This window comes from Suillus paluster (assembly GCF_016628075.1).
Source record: "Suillus paluster strain FC165 chromosome Unknown EDB91scaffold_30, whole genome shotgun sequence".
NCBI classification, from domain to species: Eukaryota; Fungi; Basidiomycota; class Agaricomycetes; order Boletales; family Suillaceae; genus Suillus; species Suillus paluster.
The window spans coordinates 68,163-91,922 of record NW_024537590.1 but is presented as its reverse complement, the minus strand read 5'-3'; the positions used below and the strand labels follow the sequence as shown (position 1 = coordinate 91,922).

The window sequence follows — 23,760 nt, the reverse complement described above, 5'->3', positions numbered from 1 at the left end:
CAATCTCATGCACCGCATTGAGCATATCATGAGGTTCGCGCTGGCCTTCTGACCAATAGAGCTTGGCGGCCGGTTCGTCGGCATTATTGTTATCATGAGGATGTCTCGATAGGATTTTACTCTTCATTGGGAAAACGGTGGTTACACGCCCGCGCAGTCCGAATTGAGCTCTGTACTCGTCAGACTCCAAATCAAGAGTAGGATCACGTTTCAAAATTTCACCCTCGACGTACTATAGGTGATCCAAGCTTAGGCTCGAATACTACCGGCTTATAAATGCACCGTTGCGAGTAGAAATGGTGAATGTCCTATTGAAGCCAGAGCATCAAGTGCGCAGGTACTGCTGATCCAGGCGTAAATGACGTCTTCTGGCAGGTGGCTCTAGCCCACAGCCTAGTACATACCTTACACCTAATATTACCAACAGCTTACAGTCACGAAAGAGACCGTTATGGAAGAAAGTGTGTGTTTCCTTCTCATTCGTCACATTCATATACATTAATAGTTCTCCATGATGTTTCAATGCTTTATGCGAGGCTGTTGGTCCTTGGAGCATAAAAGCACGCTTGCTTACATTGCTTTTGACCCTAGACCAGACGTCAGCACTATTGATAGCTGACAACCTTGTTGCACAATCATAATGCATACCAGTTGACACCTCAGCACGGCTAAGTAAAATACTTCATCACGGCGAACACATTGATGACAACTACAACCACTGCGCAGCAAATGATTCCGATTTATCGATGCTACAAACAACCTTGCCTTGTTACTTTTGTCTTCAGACATGAGTACATACGGTGGTAGAAGCGGGGCATGATGAATTGTGAAGTTTGGTGCATAAATGAAGTCCGTTGGCTCATACTCCGGCCACAGGTCACCTAAGCGGTGAAAGCTTGGAGGGGGAGAGCATACACATCGCACAAGGCTAATTCTTGGGTGGCCTTGCGCCTGAGAGAATAATTATGGCGTTGGTGCTTGGTTCGCGCTGCTGGCCGTGAGAATCAGTCCTTGATTTTGGGAGGGGATAAGTCTCGAAGCCGTGTTTCAGCCTCTTCTTGTCGGCAACATAGCGCAAAAGGTGCGATACATGCTTTGGGTGCTCGGTAGTCTTTGCAGGTGGTACCCTCGGCGGGAGCTGTTACCCGAAGAGCGTATCTCTGCACTTTGACATAGACATGGCGCGATCCGAGAATATTTGCCAATTAATAATCATCTTCGTCGATGGCGCCGCCGTATATCCTATTCGCGGCATTGGAGGTATGTACACCAAACAGGGTCCGCTGTGGCAATAGCAATCCCTTCGCTCCATCCCGAGTCAGCTTCTGACGTAGAGCCACATTCTAGCCATCGGCTCGCTTTTCTATAAGCCTCGAGCGTCGACGGTCCTGGTACGTCACTGAGTGTTTTCAGTGACTCATTGAGTGGCTAGAGGGTTCTAGGTCTCAATCGAGTATCCACGCGCAATCTGTAAGGATCTAGCTTGTATATCAGCCCTTCGGTCTCGATGAGGGAAATGGATTATCACGCCTAGCATGAATATCAATTGCTAGTCTATGTGGATGGATCAAGGGAAGGGGAGTAAATGAACTACCGTGTCCTTCGTAGCCTAACCATCTGTTCTGCAAACAGCCCGTTTACATCACGTGCTCGAGTACCACCAGGACGGCGCTGCCATGTATGAGGTAACAGCATGTTACGAAGCACGGAGAAAAATTTCATGGGCTTACCAAGTAGACCAAATCCATGATGTGGCACTCAAACCACTCCTGCGATTCGCTGACAGGCGATTTCTTAAGGAACAGCTGCTGACAACAAACTTCTGCAAAAGGGACACCCATGACTCTCCTGAGAAGAGTGATACAATGATTATGACTGTTCCCCCCCATCCCAAATCTCGCGTACAGATGCCCATTCCCCCTTTTCTGGTGTGTAAAGCTCAAAGAACTCGGACTGAATATTGATTCAGGTTGGTCTCTGGATCAAGGTGGCTCCTCGATCGACTCGGAGCTGGAGAAAGTGTCGCAAGTTGAGGAATTAGAACTGTGACTTGGGGGCACAGTTGTACTGCCTGAATTCGACACAGGGTGAACAACTCCAACGGTCAGAAATTGGAGTTCAAAAAAGAGACACGTCGATAGACAGAAACATGCATTATCAATGACTGGAACAGGCTGGGGGTTCGCGACAAAAAATCGCTAGTCATCGGCCCTAGGTCCCCGAGCTGTATCCTTCATAGTACTGTCAGGAAAGTCGGTTCGTATCCTTAAATTTGATCCTGGTGGGAGCGTTAGAACATGGCAAAGTATCGTTTCAATCCTTGGATGTTGTGGCATGTTAGCCAGGGCCATTATTGTTGTTTCACGCAGAGCACCTAGGCCTTGACGTGTCCGAATGTGGTTCGTATGTCCTGTAAACCCGTGGATCGCCATTAAAGTTATCTTTACGAGCTCCAGCCAAGTTTGGGATACATACTCATCTGGGAGAAGAACGTTCAGCATCTCGCAGTGGAGTCGCGGAGATGGAAATTCGAAGGATCGGTGTGAGCCAATCTTCTCCAGTGAATCGCGAGTTCCTGACTGTGGAGCTCGATTTCAAGTCTTAGCATGAAGCCGACTTCGTGAAATCCATGATGTATGATGCCATTGCGACCTCCTTGGAATACATCCTAGAACCTCGATCCAGTAGCCGAGCACTCTCGAGGCGGTCTGCGACTGGTCAACGCGGCCGAAGGGGCGGAACAGCGGCCGAGTTCGTCGAGGATGGGACTGGACAAACGCTGATAACGCAGTGAAGGGCTGATGGTGAGCTGAACGAAGCTTCACTGGGGCTGTTTTCTTTGTGGTGCTGATCTGCTCTTACATCGAGAGTAGGAAGACCGAAAGACCACGCCAAAATTGCTTGCTACCGCAGGAAGCCGACGGGTCGCATGGAGTAGCCTATATGCTATGTTGCAAACGACACGCAGCATGAATATGAGATAGAAATCATATATAGCAGCGAAACCACAGTACTGCGTGGTATCAAATATGGCTTCATAGCTGACGCTGCTACTTTCCATCACTGCAGGTTGGAAAGTTCGTCTTCGGCACTTCGGTATATCGACTAATGCCACGAGTGTGATGCTTGATATGATTTGACTGGAGAAAGGTTTTAGATCACAACAGCGGTGTGGAAGAATGTAATCATCGACCTACCAGGCCTGCAGCTACGCAGGTGTTGCCGAGAAAATCTACTATCCCACTTTTAGGACCGTCATCCGGACCCTTTGGTAACAGCTGCCTACCGCAGGTTAGCATACATCCAAAATCTTCTATTCCATTTATGCTGCACTGGCCTTTGGGTGTCGTGATAGTCCCAGTCTTATCACGGCTCCGGCAAGGGTCTAGCAGTGGGGTAGAGTTCGTCTCGACTGGTTGAAGCTACCCTTTTCCCAGGCAACTTCGAGGTCTGCGGCCCGTATCCTAAGGACGACAAGCGCTGTAAATTCGAAGGTGGCGTTCGCCATTGCATACATAACGCACCGATTCCTGAGGTAAGGAAGGTGCATATTCTTCCCCGTGGTTGCCGCACTGGAACAACATGAGCAGCGATGTTCAAGGAGTCAGGACTTTGCGTTGGATTATCTTTGATGACGGTTGCATCTCAGGGCGAATTCCGACGATGAAGATGGGTAGATGGCATGCTGGGGTGTTCCTACTCTCAACTGGCTGGATAAAGTCTTTTGTCACCGCTGGGGCTTCGAAAGCGATCAGGTTCTGCTCACCATTCTGAAGGTCATAAGACAACCGAGGACGATCTGCTCTCCCTTCTGCAATCATAATCGGGGAACACCAAATTGTATTATGGTCCTGGGAGATAAGGATCACTGGTTCGACATCGAAGGCGAGACAGACAATCGTGCCCAATCATACCAAGCGCAAGGAGTGGCTTCATTCTATACAGCGAGGTCGTCTTATGATCCTTTTTTTTTCCGGGCTAGGAGATTTTACTTGGTGGCGAAGTCATGTCGGTCCATGGCGATGGTTAAATCGTGCCAAACATCGCCTTCTGAATGACTGGTCGAACTTGGTACGTGGGCGTTGACTCTAGGGAGCTAAAATGATTTTGAGGTCGCGAAGGGAATCCAAACGAGGGACATGCCAAATACCCTATGAAAAAAAAAAAATGTCCGATAATAACCACTGAGTTATGTGCACTACCATAGGACGATGAAATGCCCAGGGTTTGAAGAACAATTCAGGCAAAGCTCAGGTGATCTGAATGGAAAAGAGTGGCATATTACTATTTTTTGTGCGCCAATAACTCCACTCGGATCAAAACGCCCATTCACACCACTGAACTACAGACTTGGTCTTCAACACGCTGACGACACTGTCGATTTTCTGAACCGTTGATTATGCTCCTGGCATTGGAGACGTGCGTGCATCCATTATGAAAATCAGGAAGTATAGCTGAGAAATAACACTACTAGGTCCAGAACTTAAGAGCCGCGGCGGGCGCTGAGACAACCTCCTCAGCCATCTTCCGGGTTCCTGAATATTGTGCAGAAAAAATTCACAACGAAACAATATTAATCACGATTGAATATTTTCAAAAAACAAGAGCATCGTATGCGGCACACAGTTCACTCAAGACGACTCAGTTTGAACATTTCAAGCTGATCACGCAGTCCACAACCAGGTTGTATGTCATGCAAACTGGTTCGTAGCTTGTCAATCTGCGATCACCGTGGAACTGCTAAAATGGAATGCCCGAAAATGAAGGCGAGCACATGCCTCAATGTTCTGATCTATCGAGAAGCTTCGATACATAGCAATGGGTCTTCAAATCAGTCATCCACATGAGGTGGCCGCAGGAGGCAACTCTCACGGCTGTACAGGATGCCATCACTTTGCGAAAACCTGGGCCTTTTCTAAGTCTGGAGGGCTGAACTGGGTCAATCGAGATTGGAAGGAAAATTGAACGATTTGCCCAGTGGGGTAACATCGAGCGTCGATGCTATCGCACAGGGTTCTCGAAACTCTGAGCACCACACGGTACGTACCTTGCTAATCATGTCTTGAGATATATGGGCTTTGTATCGCGATCTTTCCTAGAGACAGGGGGCAGCCGCAAGGTTAATCTGCATCAGTCAGCAACTGCTGCGCTCTTTTCACAAGAGGTACCACCTCTCTCAAAGAAGGCGTTAGACAGCCCTACTTTACCGGAAGTTTCTTATCTTTCTTCCTAAGGTTTCAAGATGTCATAGGACCGCCTAACAGTAGGCCCACGGAAAAAATCCCGAGCTCGGAATAAGGTGGCCGTAGATGCTCGCGGAAATGACATCAAGGGTGCGGGTGCATTTTCGAATAAATGCCGATTGAAAAGGCCCAAGCTACATTAGGTCGTCGTAACACGCCCTCCTGCAGAACCCTTTAGCTTGGGGTGCCTAATAAAACGTTAATATGTCACATAGCCGTTCCATGCCAATTTAGCACATAGTGCTGGGGGGATGATGTGTGCTGATCTTGCGCCCGGGCGCAGCTACCTAAGTTTATCAGTGATCGAGGAACGGGGCCATCCTCGGATAACGAAACGAGTGTGCAGGCGCTGAAAAAAAATGAAGTTATTTTTAATCAGTTTATGCTAGCAATATGTATGCGTCAGTGAACCTTAAGCTTAAGCTTCAAGCTTCAAGGGAGGCACCGCTCAAGACCGTCACTCATCGGGCGACTTTTCCGTAGGCTTAAAATTGGAGAATAATCGTTTTTGGAAGGTGTGGTCAGTACTACGATATCTGGAGGATGCGCCGCACCTGATGGCACCAGCTCTTGGGTAGCCCAATAGATTCTTCGAAGATCCCTGGTAATTTTCGATTGGGGCTGATTAACGAGGGTGTATATCTCAGTATAATCTGAGTTCACGGTGCCAAACACACGAGCATGGCTGTCAATGTCTTTCTGATTTCTGCGGTAGATCATATCTACCTTGGCGTTTTGCTTGACTTGAGCAGCACTTGTCAATATTTGCGTTTGTTTGACCTACGGTTTATATAATATTGTCCAGACTCCAGACTACTTAATAAGTACTTATAGGGATTATCATGCCGAATAAGGGAGCTAATGTAATCAATATGCAGAGTCAGACCAACCACTGCCAAGGCCACCACTGAGACCAACTTTCTTTCGATAGGTAGGCCGTCCCGGACTCGTTCCATTATTTCCACACGTGTTAGTGCAGAAGCTAGCAGGAAACTCATATATTCGATCGATATTACAGCGTCACAAGCGTCACTTGTCAAAACCAGATGAGCTCCAACGATCACCACCTTAACCTCTTCCCTCCTCTCATCCAAGTTGGACACGCCGAACAGTTCGTCCAGTCGGGGAAGACAGTTTTGTCTGCTCAATCGCCTTTGAATCAGTCGTATGCTGTATTTCCGTCTATCCGAGTAGGTTTTACACCGTCACATTACTTCAAACGAGACGCCGGTTCATTATTATGCTAGAAAGATGCTCTGAGCATAAAAAACAGTGGTGTGGAAGAGCAGCCCATATTCTTCGCGAGCAGTGAAACTTCGCCGTCATCTGAAAGACGACTGGTGTGTCCACATGGTTGATACTCTATTGCACTCGTTCATGTTTGGATAGTTCATCGGAGATACATCCATAATCTTCGCTGCATTACAAAACTTGATTAACACGGCGCAAAGCCGGGGACAGGAATGGTACTTTCGATCGACGACCTATTTGTTATACACACTAACTTCGTGCCACATCAGGCTACAGAGTCAAGAAACCCATAATGTGATCAGAAAGCTAACTCTGGATTATGTCAATTTTACCAGAGAGTGCTGGATACACACCTCGGTGAGTGTTCGCGCGTTGTTTCACAACAATCTGTTGATCGGGAGATAGCAAACCTCCGTTCAGTCTCAGGGTTCCTCCCAATTTTGTGGTGATCATTACCGCAGTTTATACACTTGTCTTGCGCTATTTGCTGTTTTATACGTACCCGAGTACGGGTACGAGGATGCACCAGTAGGCGATGATTTGATGGAGTGGCTGAATGTCCACTTCATCGAACCTTCCACGGAAGAAGGCGATCACTTATCGGGTCTGGATCGTCCTTGGGAAGATGAGACATTTTGGCCGTATCTTGTCAGGTAAGACCCTATTTTAATAATACTCACGAAGCTAATGTCGTACAGGGTGACTTTGAGAGGTCTTTCCAAGGCCGCAACCTTCTTCCTCGGAACGCTTTCAACTCACCCGTCCGACAACCTCCGCCGGCTTGCTCAACAATTATCCCCATTGCTTCAATCTCAGCCTCGCCTTCAGTCTTTTGAGGCGGAGCGCGATTTTGCATATGCTTCTCACCGATGGAAGGATAAGGTGAAAGCTTTGCGAATTGAACTAGACAGTATTTCTGAGTCTGATCGGCATGACGGGATTGAGAATTGGTGGGATCGTCTAAGTGACATTGTTGGAATACTCGAAGGACGCAGCGAGGTGATTCGTCGTGTCTGCGAAGATCTTGGCGCGGACTGGAGAGAAGTTTCTGTCTCATGGGGCGTATTTGCTGATGCAAGACTACGAAGACAGGATTTACCGTTCGTAATTCCCATTTAAGGCCAAATCCATACTGACGTCTCTAGAAGTGAGGTTGTGTCTCAGGTCCTCGATGAAATGCCCCAAGATCCAACGAATTTGGAGGATATGGTACACGCAGCACTGTTCAGCGGTGACCCTGCCAAAGCACTGTCTCATGCAGCGCGGCTCGACCCCTGGCTTGCTGCACATATGGCAGATTTGATGCAGGCGTTGTCTTTAATCGAAAAGGAGGCAAATGAGGAGTGTGTTGAAGTCTTTTTTACTGGGGATAACAGTGCTCATACCTTTTGCAGCTCAGGTCTCAATATCAGAGATTTTTACGTGCTCAGCTACGCACAGTACCTTCATGCTGATCCTGCGCTTTGGAGAATTACTGTGGCGTACATGTTCTCGTGTGGGGAGACTGGCGTCAGAAGTGCCGACGAAGTGTTAATGCACGTTCCGCTCAGGTTGCGCTCCGTCGGGTCAATTACCCATGACCAAGGAGAGAAAATTGGCGCTGACAATTTAAAGTCCGGAGATCTTGCTGGTGTGGTAAAAGACATCAACGCGACGTGCTATGAATATCAGCGGGAGGAAGTCCGACGAACTATTTGTCGCGTATGCATTATCTCCAATTCACCCCAAATTCTCGTGTTCATAAATTTTTTCACGCAGATAGCCGCTCAGACCTTTGTACAAGAAAAGGAATACGGACTTGCACTTTCGTATTCCTCTTCGGCGGAAGACTGGCCTGGCCTCGGTCGCGTGGTTGATCGCGTGTTACAAGAATATATCACCGCAGGTACGAATTATTGTGAATCTGCTTTCTTGGGGTCGAACGAAGTACCATCAGGGCCGGAACAATTCACCCGTTACGTGGCTGGCATTGCACCGTCACTCCAAGCACTTCGGATGCAGTCCGGCGCACAGGGCATCTTCATCCACCGTTTGATGTTCGCTGTTCGTTACGCCGAGTTTCATCAGCGCCTGGGTAATCAGGATCTGCAAGATGCTGCTTGGGATCTTATATCAATGTTCCAAGACGGGCTTGCTCCGAAATCGTGGTGGGCGGTCCTGCTGTGTGATTCCCCACAGCTTCTGCAGTATGGTACGTAAAGCATCCCATATACGTGTGCCTAGTGCCTGATTTTCTGCTAGACGGCACTTTGCTCTTTCCGTACGCAAGCGCGTGCATTCTGCTACAGCATTTGGAAGAAGTAATCGCGCGAACTGATCAAGGATCCGGCGACGAGTATCTCCGTGTCTTAATCTCGAAGCTCGGTTCCGGTGGGACAACTGAGGCACTCCATGCACTCCAAGGTGTACGGCTGTCACTGGCGAAGTATTTCGCAAGATGCACGATGATTGGCACCGGGGGGAAACAAATCATGGAGCGCAAATTCAGTGCTGTGGTGTGACACCTGATTTTTGCGTCTTTGCCGTCACCGTGATTGATTGACACTTTGAGTTAGTGCCACTAATGCAGCTTCAAAAAAGTGCATGGGCTGTTCGAAAGGTAAACTTTCGTACCGCTGGCTAACTGTGCTCAGTACGAATGTCTTTTTCGGTACAGCATGATATCTAGGCAAATCTTGTGCACCATCTTTTACTTGTTCTGGTTCGCCCAACTGGAATTACACGATTTTTTATTCCCTCTGTCAAAGTGCGTCGGGTTCGTTCCATCATCATGGAACGTTTGAATGCCGGTGCCGAGCTGAGCGCTAGAACCTTCGTGAGACCTCGTTTAGTCCGAGGATGTTTGATCTTATAGCATGCGAAGGCTTGAAGGTCTTGTCTCGGCCCGTGCCTGTCGGTCGACATGCGGTTAACACGACAGGTAATACTAATGCGTTCTTCCGTGCCTACCTGGTAACATGAAAGCGGCGTGGCCAATTCACTTACCGCTTCTCGATCGATCTTATAAGCCTCCCTCTATTCAATACAAGTGGATCGAGCCTTATCGGCAGCGCACTTACCACTGGTGAGCATCCCCGAAGTTGTGCTCTTCTTACCACTCACCTACTGATGGCAACAGCGAATATAACATCGACACAACTGGTGGTGTCATCACCCCTTATCGTGACCAATGATCCGCTCCGCAGCGGAAGACGATCTTGCCTTGGATCGTCGGCAGATTGTATCTATTGTCTGGAGAGGGCCATGACCCGGGGCTCTGGTGGGGTGGCAATACCCGAACCCAAAGCAGTTCAGTGGAGCGAAGCTTTTTTTGCGATCGCGAACTGGATTGCACTGACTCGTGGACCCAAGAGCACAGCTGACGAAACTCAATAAAGCAAATTGATACATTTTCTGCCGTCAGGTGAGTATACATTGATTTGGTGACGTGTGGATCACAAAGTAACTTATAAGCCAGCCCTCCATGCTATCAGTAGATTATTAAACTGCGAATCTCTTCTGGAATGTGCTACAAAATCATTCAGTATGCAGAGTACAACTGCAACCACCAAACGGTCACTAGACAGCAAGTGGTATGTATTAACTGCAGTGCACATTCCATCAATAACTAATCATTGCGCAGGTCGATTGTCGCAAGAGGGATTGTCGTTTCAGTCCATCGCATCAGACGGGGACGCACAGTTGTGGATCTACTTGCTCTCAAACGTCAGTATCTTGTTTGATCATATCTGACTGCGAACTCACGACCACCAGAATGCTTCCAGATCAAGGATTGATCATGGAACAATTCAGTACCGCTTGTCCGCGTTGCGCGGGGGTGGTGAACGGCCGCTAAAGAAACTATCAACTCGCATATTTGAGATTTCCTGTCCTTCGTTCCGTGTTCCTGTCTCTGATGTTGTGGTACTTCATACGGTATCCCTCTTGGTTACTAAGTCATTGGATCATTCTTACGCAAGTCATGTCACACTTATACATGTCGTTTCAGAGAGAGCAGATTATTTATTTTACACAATGAAAGAGCACTTCGCGGTTTTTCCGTTAGGCCCCGTTCAGGGGCTTAACAGGCCTGTTCAGGAATGTTACATAATCCGTGAGTATCTCCCAAGTTGTTCCTTAGAGAGCTTTCGACGCACTGCTTGGGATTCTTGCTCGCCATCTTCCCGAGCCTGTACAACCCGCGCTGAATGTAGCCATGGCTGACGAAGGCTACTCCTCAACTACTTGGGAATCAACAGATAATTCTGATCCTAATGCCAGCCAGACTCTTCCTTACGGCCTATTCCAGCCTAATAACCCGTCTCTTATTCACGAATCCGCCACTGCTCCTGCCCTGTCGTCGTTACCAGTTAAACCGTCGTCGCCTCCTCCCAGGTCAAGCTCGGACTCGCTGGGTCGATCATCCACTTCGAGGTGGCGAGATAGCGTGCCGGTGACGATTGAACGCAAGGATACACTATCCATGATCCCGAGCGACGCTATCAGTCTTGTGGAGACCAACTTTGATGAGAACGTATTAAGAGTATTATGCGAGATGGACGTAAGTATTTCCTACCTTGTCATATCTGCTGTTCATGTCTTGGCGCTATAGTGTGGTGTTCCTTTACTGCTGGATCGGATCAAACAGAGCATGGTCTCGTGTCGCGTGAGTATTACTTCAATTTGTCGATTCGACAAGGGCATTGTATTAAGTTCCTTCGGTACTTAGGAAGCTTCAGTCTTTTTCAAGAAACGAGCGGTTTTGGAAGAGGAGTATGGGAAGAGTTTGCAGAAGCTTGCGCGAACTACATCCGAGGTTTACTCTATGAACGACGGGAAGGCTGGGTGAATATGGTCCGAGTATTCTTCGCGTGTTATTAATTACAATTCATAGGTCTTTCGTGGGTGCTTGGCAGTCATCCATGAAAATCCATGAAGTTATGGCAGAGAACAGGATTCGTTTTGCACAGCGGCTAAATGAGATGAGCGATGAGCTGGCCTCACTCGCGAAGGAAGTGGACAAGAACAGAAAGCAGGTGCGTCGCATCGTTCTACACGAAGAACATTTTCTGACGTTGCCTAGACTAAGGAGCTGGCCAGTCGCTACGAACGTGCCCTTCAAGAATCAGAGTTGAATATGGAGAAGTCCAAAAATCGATTGGAAGTTTCTTCGGAGGAACTTGAGCGAGTTTTACTTCAGAAGGAGGGGGAGTCCCTCAAGGACGGTGGTTTGCAGGCCAAGAACCAAGGAGGAGTCACAGGTAAACGAGCACTTGGAAAAGCAGTGGCTAAAGGCGGCCTTCTGCTCAAGGGGAAGAATCCTGGAAACGTAGGCATCCATTTTACTGCTTACAACGGTCCCTCACTCGTCATTCCAGATACAAAGACAAGAAGACGACATCCGCGCGCGTGTATCGAATGCGTCTGACTTATACCGCAAGGCGCTTACTGATACCCAAGCAATGAGACAAGAATACTTTAATTTTCAGTTGCCTCGGATACTGCGTGTTGAGTAAATTCAACCATGACGTCGTGATTGCGCTGATATAATCTCATAGGCTCTCAAAGAATGTGCTGACGAAATAGATCTCGGGACTCAATATCATTTGACGAGATATGCATTTTTATTTGAGAGCATTGTCCTGAGCGACGGATCAACTCTTGTTCCAGTAGCGCCAGAAGACGGTGAGATCTCATCAGTCACAAATTAATACCTACTAAACACCTCATCACACATTAAATAGGTATCGGCCTGAAATCTACGATCGAGTCTATTGATAATCGAGCAGACTTCAAGATCTACATGCAGAACTATGCATACGCACGTGGCGGAGCCACTCCTCGAGGTCCGCGACGCGAAGGTCCAGCAGAAGAAGGTTTTGTACGTCATTCATATTTTCCCTTTGGCATTTGCACCAACGCGACTATCAGCTGCCACCATTGCCGACCCACGGGGTTGGCGCATATTCTTCTGTTCATGCAAATGCCCCAATTGGGAATGGTCACAACTCCCAAATCCCTGATAAGGGCCGGCCAACGTTCGGCGTAGATCTCGCAGAGCAGATGGCGAGAGACAATGTTGAACTTCCAGCGATTCTCGAAAAGTGCTGTGCTGCTATCGAAAAGCATGGCATTCAATCACAAGGGATTTATCGAATCAGCGGCACGGCACGGAAAGTAGCTTCACTGAAAGAGCGCTTAGACAAAGGTTCGTATCTGTCGGCTCCGTTCGGTCCTTGACCCTCACGGCTATTTCCGTAGACATGGACTCTGTCAACTTAGATTCGGAAGAGTGGATATCTGACATCAACAACGTCACTAGCGTCCTCAAGATGTGGTTCAGAGAGCTTCCTGATCCGCTACTAACATCAACCCTGCATCAGGGCTTTGTGGAAGCCGCTAGTAAGCCATCTATGCTACGCAAATATGGCAATTTCTCACAGGCGTCCCAGAAATCGAGAACGAGCGCCTGCGGCACATACGCTTACACGAGCGAGTCAACGACTTACCGGACCCGAACTATGCTACACTCAAATTCTTTTTGGGGCACTTGCATAAGTGCGTTCACCCTTGTCGTCATCAATCGGCACTGATTGATTAATTGGCCTTGTCCTGCAGGATTGCGGAGTATGAGTCGGATAATTCCATGTCTATCCAGAATCTCGCCATCGTTTTCGGACAAACTCTCTTTGGTCAGATAATACCTGGCAATGGGAGTTTTTCGGGTCATGGGAACGGGGGCATAGCGGATGCTCCCTTTCAGAATAAGGTGATTATCAAGCTTTGATCATTGGTTAACTCTTTGCTCAGCTTTATTGATTTGTACTTTACAGGCGATCGAGACAATCTTAGATCACTACTCCGATATTTTCGTTGATGAAGCTGAAGTGGTTGCTTAGGCTCTCAGATCGGCGCCCCTCAGCAAGGCAACTGGTCGTGGTTTTCCCTTACCCTCTTGCGATACCCATTTACTACCCCCACAGGCCAGGGTCATCCACCGGGTTGGCTTTCGCTTTCGTCTTGGAACAGATTTCTAGTCGCTCGTTTGATAAAATCGTTGGGTTGTGATTCTATTTATCCATGCGTACTCGTTCGGACCATGATGATATGTATGTACTCAGTACTCACTGTGTATCACTTATAATCAGTTTGGAAGATCAGTGGATCGGATTTTGATATTCGAACTTAATTAACTCGCGTAAATAATTGGGGGAGTGGGTGAAAGCATAAGCATGAACGTGAGCACCCGACTTTGACCTCGCTTAAAGTTACTGGCAAGTGCAACAAATTCCAGGTGGTCAAGTTCGAAATTGCTTGTGGCCAACGGATAGCTGCGATGTTCGAACACAATACTATCCCGGTGAGCATGCGTGTTATGAAACCCCATGTCTTACAAACGCACGGATGATTGATATAAAACAGCTGTGTAGCTGTGTGTAGGTACGCTAGCGGCGGCAGAAGATATGCAATGACTTCTTGAAGTTTGACACTTTGCTTTCTCCGAGTCATTGCTAATAACGTGAACCAATGCTTCCTGGAGCAGCAAGCGTTTGGTTCGCCTTTCACCAGGAAGACCTGATGTCCCCTCCTGAACTCATGGCACAGGCCTAGAGGTGGAAACATCTGAGATTCAGTTCGAAGAAGGTCAGCGCTCGATTTTGGGGCTCGACGTGTAGCGTAGTCCAAGCACGTATGTACTTACTCCATGTCACATACTATCTTGAGAATTATGTCTGCTTGTCTGTCAGGGACATCATATCACTCAGGAACTTTGAAAACTTTCGAGTGTTTTATCTAGTTTTCGTTAAGACCAGATATGCTAATGATCTTATGTAGTCGTGTATCCCATAACCTACCCCCCCTGCAGACACAAATTAGGAGGCTTCGTTCACAGCTGGTATCGAGGCCTTGGACAATTTTGCAATGGGCGGTAGGGTTATACCTCCAGAATTGACATGGTTGACTTTGCCCCACCCGGCACAATAGCAGGAATGCTGGTTCGTACGGCAGAAAAAAATGCAGCATGCAGTTCGAAAGCAGTATTTATAGCATACATTTTGGTGTCAATTTCATAATAACGACCAGACAACCATAGACTAGAAAGGGCGGAACACCACGGAGGATACTAACAGCATAGCTGTGCAAAACCAACCTGAGTGTAAGGGGGTCGTGGAAATGGTGATGGAGAGCGATCTCGCTAAACGGGCGCCGTCGAGAAAGACATCTACAACCACATCACAATTTGATGCGAAGATGATAATGGTCGACCTACATCCTGCGTCTGTACTAATCCGTTGGGGGATTGAGCAGATATCACAGAGAACAGGAAACAAGTCCGCTGGCCTGGCTGGGCGTTGAGATTGCCCGTGCTACAACTATGCCTTTTCATGATCTCGTTCCAGCCGATGAGGAAGACACAAACCCTCCACAGAAATAGTTGCGTTGAAGTTTAGAAACACAGCCCTAGAAAACACACCGGTTTTTCCCGTCCTGTAGCAACTTCGAAAGTAGGAGGACCAAAGTGGAGGGGAATAGTTCGGCTTGTGTGTTGCTGGAGTGCGGTTGTTACGTCGGTGTCGAGTTGTAGCATCAGGTAATCGCCGAGTCTTTGGTTTGTCTAGTTACGTTTGATAAGATGGTACAAACAAAGTACATCAGGACCAACCTTGTTAATGGTTGACTGTAAGATACCACATAGTTATTCAATGTCTACTCTCTATGATTTGGCTGAAACATTGAGGGCATTTGGTATGGGTGTGCTACCACCAGCCCTTTGGGTGATATTTAAGTATAAGTTCATCATCTCACACCTTTGGTCATCCGCCTCTCAATTCTTGGTGATGATATTGGATGACTATGTAATGTAACACCCCATAGTTACTCAATGGCTACTCTCTATCATCTGGTCACAACATTGAGGGCCTTTGGTGTGGGCCTGCTACCATTGGCCTTTTGGGTGACACTTAAGCATGAGTTCATCATCTCACACCTTTGGTCATCTGCCTCTCAATTCTTGGTGATGATATTGGATGACTATGTAATGTAACACCCCATAGTTACTCAATGGCTACTCTCTATCATCTGGCCACAACATTGAGGACCTTTGGTACAGGCCCGCCACCATTGGCCTTTGGGGTGACATTTAAGCATAGGTTCATCATCTCACACCTTTGGTTGTCCACCTCTAAATTCTTGGTAACGATGTTGGATGTCTATGTCATGTACCAGAATACCTCATAGTTATTATCCAATGGCTATAGGCGCCATTTGCCCATGGTATAGGTAATTCTTTTATGATCAGGAAAATGTGCTGTACCTGGTGGCATATGTATGCCAGCTATGTTATTGGGTTGATATTGCCTAATAATTGATATATACATTGATAGAGAACAGGATCTGATTGACAAAAGAAAAACAAGTATTTAATAGACCCGCCCAAGTGCTCAGCTGCCTTTTAGCATGCTTATTTAGATCAGTCATCTTCAAGATGAACATACGGTGTTACCCCTGCACGTAAACCATACCAAGCCAAGGGGCCTAAAATGCATGTCACAACAACTAGGCAGCAGGCACATGTAATGAGAGCGGGTTTGGAGTGCTGGGCATCTATGAAGGCACTTGCAAGGAACCCAAAGCTGAACCACATGATGCTTTTCCCCCCGTAAGTAAACGTGACCGACAGATCAAAAGTTTGACTTGCCTCATCAAACAAAAAAACTGGGGTGCGCTGAACACCCCAACAACCACTGTCATCCCTTGATCTAGGTAATAGGCCTGGTGAATTGAATGTTAGACTTTAGCAGCTGAAAATAAAATAAAACAAACCGCAAATCACAAAGATTTCAATTTCTCGCTGAAGTGTTGCGCAAACATGCCCGCAAACAGGCAGCCCACAGAGAAAATAATAGATCCCTTCAACATAGACTCTGCGACCAATCCAGTACCGACACCTTGCACAGCAAGGAAACCGGCATCGATCGCCATGATGACCCCTGCCTGTCACTGGGTGTTAAATGACAAGAAATCCTCCATGATCTGAAATGTCACTTACCAAGGTGATTTGCGCATTGTTCTGAGTGTTGAAGTCATTGATGAAGTTTTTGAGGTCAAGATAATTGACCAGACCGTCTACATAAATCTGCTTAAGGTGTTCGCAAACCAAAACTGGAAGGCATAACATAGCAACTGTAAGTATGAAAGGAAAAGGTCCCTGCGTTCTAGTCCCTGGGCCCATTGAATGGGTTCGTAATAGGCGAGCTTCAGGTTGGCCAAAGTAGTTCAGGTATTGATGATGGCCTGTATTATTACTCAGCATCAATGTCTGTTAAGATGAGGAGACAACTGACGAAGCATGTGATACAGTCTACCTGTTGGTAATGAGATAAGTATATAATCATCGGTTTTTAAAGAGCTTACTAACCAAGCAATGCAACGCCTGGCTCTGTTATGATTCCTTCAGATTCCAATAGATCATCTAATATCCGGTCATCAAGGTGTGATAGAGCAACACGCGGGAACATACCGAGACTGGCTAATCGATTGATGATTTTCTCCATAGTTTCCCTGTTAGAAAATATAGTCGCTGAGGTGGAACTTTCTAATGTTAACATGTCTGCTGTTCATTCAGGTCACACTATTCAGTGCTGCATGCTATAGATCTCACCTGTGTGAAACCAATCAAGTTCAGTTCACAATTGTCATAGAAGGATGCGATCCAACTTGAAGTCTCGGGGGAAAAACTCTACGTGCTTCCTATTGTATAGTTTCATAAATAAATCATGCTATGCTGCCATCTATGATCACTTACCAAAATTGGGCCTCAAGTTCGAGTCCTGCACAATGTAAGGTCAGGTAGAGACATGAAAAGGTCACATACATCTATGATTCCATTGGTGGGCAGAGTCGCATTCTCTGAAAAGATGGGTGCCATCTAAAGTTTCTGGCCAGCTGATGATGCGTGCCTCCAGTGCCACCAGATAATAGAGGTAGACATCCCCATCCACATTCTGAGTCCTCACCGGCTCAGCAACTAATATGAGATCTTCCTGTGCTCGGCCTCGTGTTGTTTTGACCCAAGCTTCGAACTTCTCAAGGCGATCCCTAGAGCAATCTCTGACATTGAATCCAGTGTATGCATTCTACATTTCCAAAAAGTAAGTGCAATGTGTACACGCAATTGGTGCTCACCCTTTTCCTATTGTAGTAGTAGGTGGCTCCGGACGGATGAACAAACTCCTCCCATTCCCCATAAACCTCATTCCTGCCAATGTCAGAGTCAAAGCACTACTATTAGAAAGCAAAAACCGACTTAAGAAGGTCGAATTGCAGTCCCTGCACTGTAAAGTCTGGAACTAGAAGTGGCACCCTGTATATGGTAAAAGTCAGCGTGGATATAATGATGGCAAAAGTAACGTATGCTCACCTTCTTACCTTTTGGGCGTACCGCCCCAACTGCATTGGCCAGGCAGGGGTACTGTGGTCCAGCGGAATCTTCTTCTGTTAAAGGCATTGATCACAGTCTGAAGCATGGGATGAGAGGCTATCAATGGACATACTGGCATTGATGCTGTTAATGTTATGGTTTGGATTTAGTAGAATTTGCAGAATTGGAAAATCAACAATAAAAGGTAGATAGATACAAGATCATGGCATGCATAATCTTACCAAAATGCACAAAGCTTTCGTTGATGTTGATGCATCTGATGTGGCACAGGTGGTTTTGTTTGTTTGTAGCTGTAGTGGCTGTGCCATATGATTCATACCGCTGGACGCAGATGTTGGACAGTATTACTAGTAGTAGTAGGCAAAATCAGATGATGATCTTGAACATTAGAGAGGTGCTGATACATATACCATGTCATGAGGATGAATATGAGCGGGTGCCTGGTCCCCCTGTCTAACATAGCTTTCAACATTCATTCCAAATGACTTCCCCTACCGCTATCAGGGTTCATAATCATACTCGTGTTGAACAAACATATCATCTAACTCCTCTACAATCAACTCAGAACTCTGGTTTTTCTCCTGGTCAAATAAATCTCCTTCTTCAACACCTGTGTGATCGTCCTCCAATGCATCCTCCAGCTCATATTCATTTCCATCAACCTGTTCATTGCAGGGGGCCTCATTGAGACTGATAGTTTTGGGAGGAGGGTTGAGCACCTCTTCATGAGAATATACATGCCCTACCCCTAGACCATAATGACAACGCATCAGCATGTCTCGATCTACAAATCTATGTTATAAATCAGTAAAGCAAAGGTTAAGAAGGTTGATCATATGCACCAATTGACAAAATATTGACACCAATCACTTTTATCGCCGGCTATGCCTGACAAGCCTTTTCCATCCTTGTGTTGCATTTCTTTGAAGAAACAAGGGATGATGTGAGCAGCTCTCATAACATCAGCTGGACTTAGAAATCCAAAGGCATCTTCACTATCCAATGCAGGAAAATAAAGGCGATCCAAGGCGGTCCTGCCAGGGTCAGCATGCCCAACTGGCTCATACCATCATACAAAAAGAAACTCCATTCTAAGGGCAGTATGATAGGGACCGCCAGTATACACAATGTTGACATGGTGCACTCCTAGCACCCTGGCATAGCGATAGCAGCCACCACAATCACTATTATCGCTAGTGCTATTGAGAAGCATGATGTTGCGGTGTAAGGTCTTGGGATTGATGACATCTTGATCTCGTCGCGTATCGTAAGTTGTGTAGTTGAAGCGAGTGATGTTATGGTGATATATATGATTGCATTTGAAGAGCACTTGATCTGTTCCTCCTTCTGCTTGTTGACATGAATCGCCTGGTTGAGATGTCAGAATGCGCAAAAGAAGATGCTCTTTTAGGCGTGAAAAGTAATTCTATAATGAAAGCATGTTCAGCCATCAATGAATCATTGGTAGAAAATACATACCTTCATGGCTGGATCACCTTCATGCAACCGCAGGTAAGAGCCAATGTCGTCATTTAACTTCTCACTCAGGCCAATGTGGTGGTGTATGCGGGGTTCGTAAGTCATAATATCTGCTGCTTCACTAGCTCTTGGTTCTTCAAGACGATTCTTGATATGCCTAATACGGGTTTGGCGACGCTCAATTTGAGTGAGCTGGCATATAAAGGATTTCCTATCTGTTCTAAGATATCGTCTCTTGCCAGTGCGGTGCTCTAATTCTCCCTGTCCAGATGCTTCAGATAATCAGTACAGCTGCAATTGTCAAAGCTTACCGGTTCAGTACTGTAAGAATCAGTTGTTCCGAAACATCGAATACAAGACACATAGTCTCTGAGAGTGTGGATCTTGTAAGTCTGCAGGTTGAAGGAAACTGTCCTACGAAGTTTGTTGCGATCCACTGGTTCCTCTACCGTCGTAGTAGTAAGGAGGCTGTTGGTAACAGATTTGTTGTTCTTGCCAGCCTGGGTCCAACGAGCTGCTTCTTTTGCTTGACGGCGCGAACGTGCGTTCACTTCCTTGTCGAGCTCTCTGGCATCATGGGCTGAGCACACATTGACCTTGAAGTTATGGAGCTGGTTGCCGATATCAGTAGTAGTTGCATCTAGGATATCCAATGTCAAATCTGAATGCATGCGGAGCTTTGATAGGCCATGCCAATGAGCCAGGGTGAAAAGAAGGTCCTGCACTATTTGGTTTTGAGGAGCTGGAAAAAGACCATCGAATACTGGTATAGCACACTTCAGAAAATCAGCTGAGCTAATCTAGCCTGCACGTCGCACGTACCTGAAGGAGATCTTCAAAATTACATGCTGCCATGTTGGAGAGCTCTGAAGTATTTGTGGTGAATCTTCTTATAGTAGATCGTCCAAATGACGGAACCAGTTGGTATCTATGAGAGGACATAACAAATGAGCGAATCCTCTCATTGAGAAGGAAAAAGTTACCAGACCTCCTGTCTAGCTCATGCACTAGATCTTTATCAATAGAACATATAATCCTAAGTAAATGTATTAGGAGTGAGTGCCAAACTCCAAGTTCCACTTCATGAAGAAGATCCACCACTAGTGCTTCAAATATATTGAAGCCTCAACAACTAAGACACTTAGAAAAGGTGTTCTGACAACCTGTCAGTTTGGCTGAAAGAATCAATCAAGTCGCTTACATAGGTTGGCACCCAAGAGCAAGGCTTCAGTAGATTTTCTACTGCAGTGCTGTCTACTCCATAATTCTTTTCATATATAAGTTTTCTAGCGGTGTCGATCAATTGTTCCTGATCGCCATCTGAGCACTGGAGTGTAGTGCACTGCTGTTGATCTCGAGTCATACCAAGATTGTGCAGTTGACTCTTTGGAATCAAACATCTTGGACAGGGACATCCACCTAGTTGACGGATAGTTGTGATAAGAGCTCTGGTCTCATTAGCTTCTGACTTTGTCATTAAAATTGACTCACTTCTCTGGGTAATCTGCCGAGTAAGTGAATATCCTTGGGTAGAACCTACGCATAACTCCATCATAACACAAAATAATGATACCGTGTTCATACGCCTCCAAAAACTCTGCATCCAGTAGAATCTCCCACTGCACCTGGAAGAGCTCTCTCTGACAGTGTGTAGTACACTCTTGGCTGACGCCCTTTCCCCCTGTGTGGCAGCAAGTAAAGTCTTTAAATGAATCAGGAAGCTGGAGGCTAGATATCAGTTGCTGCATAATGTTGATGGTAAAAATTTGGCGATTACCTTCTGAAAGTATGCGACATGATGACCAAGATGACAAGAAGGCTTGCACTGATGATACTTTGATTCATTCCCAAAGAACAGGTAAACAGGCCATAGCTTTGCATTGCCAAAACTAGTCAGGTGAGTGGCGTCTAGCTAGAATATCAGTTTGACTGCCACTCCAGGGATTTGGTACTAACCTGACCAGAACATTAGAGAAACTACTGCCCTAGGAAGATCACAATAAGGCTCCCTAGGAGAATCTTGCAGTTCCTGGTGTGCGGTCATGAAAGCCAGGGAAGTATAAAGCTCCCTGTGTATTTTGACCTCACTTTGAAGGTGACCAGGCTGCCATAGGAGCTCATAGGGCTCATAATGGAAGAGCTCATCATCTCCTACATTCACTAGCTTCTCTCGTATGACAGCAACCAAAGAGCGATGGTACAATTCTGCGGCTGTGTATGGTCTAACACCTGCATGCTCATTGGTATAAGCAAAAGGGATCTGAATAGACACGTCAGTTTTGCGCCAGCCTGCATCCTCGTCCTCCCATTCGTTTTCGCCCTCCCCATAGTCATTCTGACCCAAAGTGGAATTGATCTTGTCCCAAGGTGTCGCCAGAACGCCAGCACGGTCAAAGTCAGAATCTGTGACTATGTCAACCAGTTCACTGAAACTCTGCTGAGACTTCTGTACTCCCCCATTCCAATACCAATTACCAAGTTCTAAAGACGACTGATTAGAGTAGGGATAGTAAGGGGAAGCCTCATCAGCAGGGCTTGTGGTTGGCAGAGGTTTTTCTGGCCTTGGGATGGCGCTGATGTCCTCCAGTGTGATGACCTCTTCTGGATCATGAGACGGTGGGTGTGAGGAGAAAAACTGGTGTACTAGTCCAAAGACATTTCATGGAGTGTGAAAAGGAGGTTGCAATTCTGGAGGATGTGTTAAAGAGGGAAGTGAGTCTGAAGCTTGCTGGACGTTGTTAATAGGGATGCTAGGAAGAGGTTGAGGTAGAACATCCTCAAATTGCCGGTAGCGCTTTGGCAACTGAATGCCATTACGCCTGGTCCTACGCTGGGCTGAAGGTGCATCTTCATGGCTACTGTCCTCGTGCCCCTGATGGTCCAAGTCGCAGTTATGAGGTATGGTGCCATTATCCTGCGGTAACACAGATGTAGAGGCAGTGGTGTTGTTTGAAGGAGCATTGCTGCTGGCTGTGAGATGACTCGGAGGGAAGATGGCCAATGGTGGGCTTGCATCGGAAGGAGTAGGCTGTGAGCCTGAGGACCTTCTGTGATCAGTGATCTGCACCCTTTTGACCGACCCAAGAAGATCCTTTGCTCTGCTTAAAGCTGAGAACAGTCTTTTTTTACCCTTGATACAGGATTTGTGATGTCTAGTGAAGGCACTTTCCTGCTGAAACCCATGGCCACAAGTACAAGTGAAATTGGCTGGGATGCCATCGCAGTTCATTGAAGGCTAAGGACAAACAAATGAAGATGTATAGCTAAAATTCAAGTGATGTGTTAACTTACTAGCCCCAGATCTACGCTGAAAATGATCTGGCATGTAAGACCATGCATTTTGAGAACAGCATGTTATGTACATGTTGTGGTTTTGCCATAATAAGTCCCAATGATCTGCCCACCATCCAAGTATTTCAGTCGACTAAAACACCAATTGACGGGCAATTCCAAAGCATCACAGCACAGACTACTTTCAGTTTGTTCTCATATGAGGTATGTAGCCATAATATCGTGCACCTGTGGCCTATTTTTCTTCATTGCTCCAGCTACCGACTCAGGAATGTTGACGACCACCTATCAAATCCAGGAATTGCGGCTTTATGCACATCTTTCGGGGAACATCATGCATCCGACCCCACTTCCATCAGATACACTCTCTTTGAACAATGCGCCCGCACAGGTCGTGCATCCATTTTACTCCAGTGATTCAGCAGCAACCGCATTTGCGCGTGCCACTGTCAGCCCTGACACTCTCGATGCCTACATGAGCATCACGACGTCTCTCAAATTCAACAAACATTCATTTGAGGTATATGTTCCTATTTCTGACGTATTCCGTGTGGATGCTCTCATCTCTGTTTTGTGTACAGTGTACTTAGGAGCTACGGCTAGCGTGCCTTCTTGCTGGCAAGGAACTTACTTCAATTGAAATTCCGACACGTGGGTTGCTACCAGCCCCAGCTGCCCTACCCCTCATTGGATGCCCACGGGGTGAAACACTCCGATAGCAAATCCTATACATTATTTTCGAGCTTGGCTGTTGTCTGTGCCACTTACCGTATACCATCATCACTTCGTACTATCATCGTTTGGTACTTGTACCGCAGAATGTTGTTGTTCTGGGTAATGATTGAGAAGTCTAATGTACACAACATGTATTCGAGTCAATCTGGATCTGGGGGTCTTTGGGGTGTATCGATTAATTCATTATTGACTTCTCTTGTCGTACAGGCGTTTGCAACTGCAACTGAGGCAACAATCGTCATCTCATGCATGCAGCTCATCATCTGAATGAAGAATAGACTATACTAAGATCACGAAATAACTGATCCACAGATCGACGCGGGCTTGCACCTGGGCATC

At 46.6% G+C, this 23,760-nt stretch overlaps 5 protein-coding genes across 5 annotated transcripts; 4 read left to right on the top strand and 1 right to left on the bottom strand.

Moving 5' to 3' along the window:
* Positions 1 to 1,178: 1,178 nt before the first annotated feature.
* EDB91DRAFT_1082555 (uncharacterized protein) lies at positions 1,179 to 2,049 on the top strand (the record flags this gene model as incomplete). Its single annotated transcript, XM_041315505.1, has 5 exons — positions 1,179 to 1,260; positions 1,348 to 1,391; positions 1,554 to 1,581; positions 1,633 to 1,932; positions 1,970 to 2,049. 5 exons carry the CDS (start codon positions 1,179 to 1,181, stop codon positions 2,047 to 2,049), a joined length of 534 nt encoding a protein of 177 aa, XP_041176548.1.
* Positions 2,050 to 6,289: 4,240 nt separating this feature from the next.
* On the top strand, positions 6,290 to 8,995 carry EDB91DRAFT_1248999 (Nup85 nucleoporin-domain-containing protein; the record flags this gene model as incomplete). The annotated part of the gene is made up of 10 exons (XM_041323010.1): positions 6,290 to 6,433; positions 6,491 to 6,583; positions 6,633 to 6,709; positions 6,764 to 6,851; positions 6,900 to 7,147; positions 7,193 to 7,594; positions 7,643 to 7,837; positions 7,889 to 8,195; positions 8,253 to 8,685; positions 8,736 to 8,995. The coding sequence occupies 10 exons, from the start codon at positions 6,290 to 6,292 to the stop codon at positions 8,993 to 8,995; spliced, it is 2,247 nt and encodes a 748-aa protein (XP_041176547.1).
* A 1,585-nt stretch (positions 8,996 to 10,580) lies between these two features.
* EDB91DRAFT_436676 (Rho GTPase activation protein) lies at positions 10,581 to 13,517 on the top strand. The gene is made up of 13 exons (XM_041327264.1): positions 10,581 to 11,034; positions 11,086 to 11,139; positions 11,203 to 11,318; positions 11,368 to 11,509; positions 11,557 to 11,802; positions 11,852 to 11,980; positions 12,032 to 12,158; positions 12,218 to 12,354; positions 12,405 to 12,681; positions 12,735 to 12,875; positions 12,926 to 13,031; positions 13,092 to 13,242; positions 13,307 to 13,517. Exons 1-13 carry the CDS (start codon positions 10,690 to 10,692, stop codon positions 13,370 to 13,372), a joined length of 2,037 nt encoding a protein of 678 aa, XP_041176546.1. The 5' UTR covers positions 10,581 to 10,689; the 3' UTR covers positions 13,373 to 13,517.
* Positions 13,518 to 16,304: 2,787 nt separating this feature from the next.
* On the bottom strand, positions 16,305 to 17,029 carry EDB91DRAFT_1248997 (uncharacterized protein; the record flags this gene model as incomplete). The annotated part of the gene is made up of 4 exons (XM_041323009.1): positions 16,305 to 16,469; positions 16,525 to 16,769; positions 16,820 to 16,840; positions 16,894 to 17,029. The coding sequence occupies 4 exons, from the start codon at positions 17,027 to 17,029 to the stop codon at positions 16,305 to 16,307; spliced, it is 567 nt and encodes a 188-aa protein (XP_041176545.1).
* Positions 17,030 to 23,020: 5,991 nt separating this feature from the next.
* Positions 23,021 to 23,405, top strand: EDB91DRAFT_1248995 (uncharacterized protein; the record flags this gene model as incomplete). Its single annotated transcript, XM_041323008.1, has 2 exons — positions 23,021 to 23,206; positions 23,277 to 23,405. 2 exons carry the CDS (start codon positions 23,021 to 23,023, stop codon positions 23,403 to 23,405), a joined length of 315 nt encoding a protein of 104 aa, XP_041176544.1.
* Positions 23,406 to 23,760: the final 355 nt, after the last annotated feature.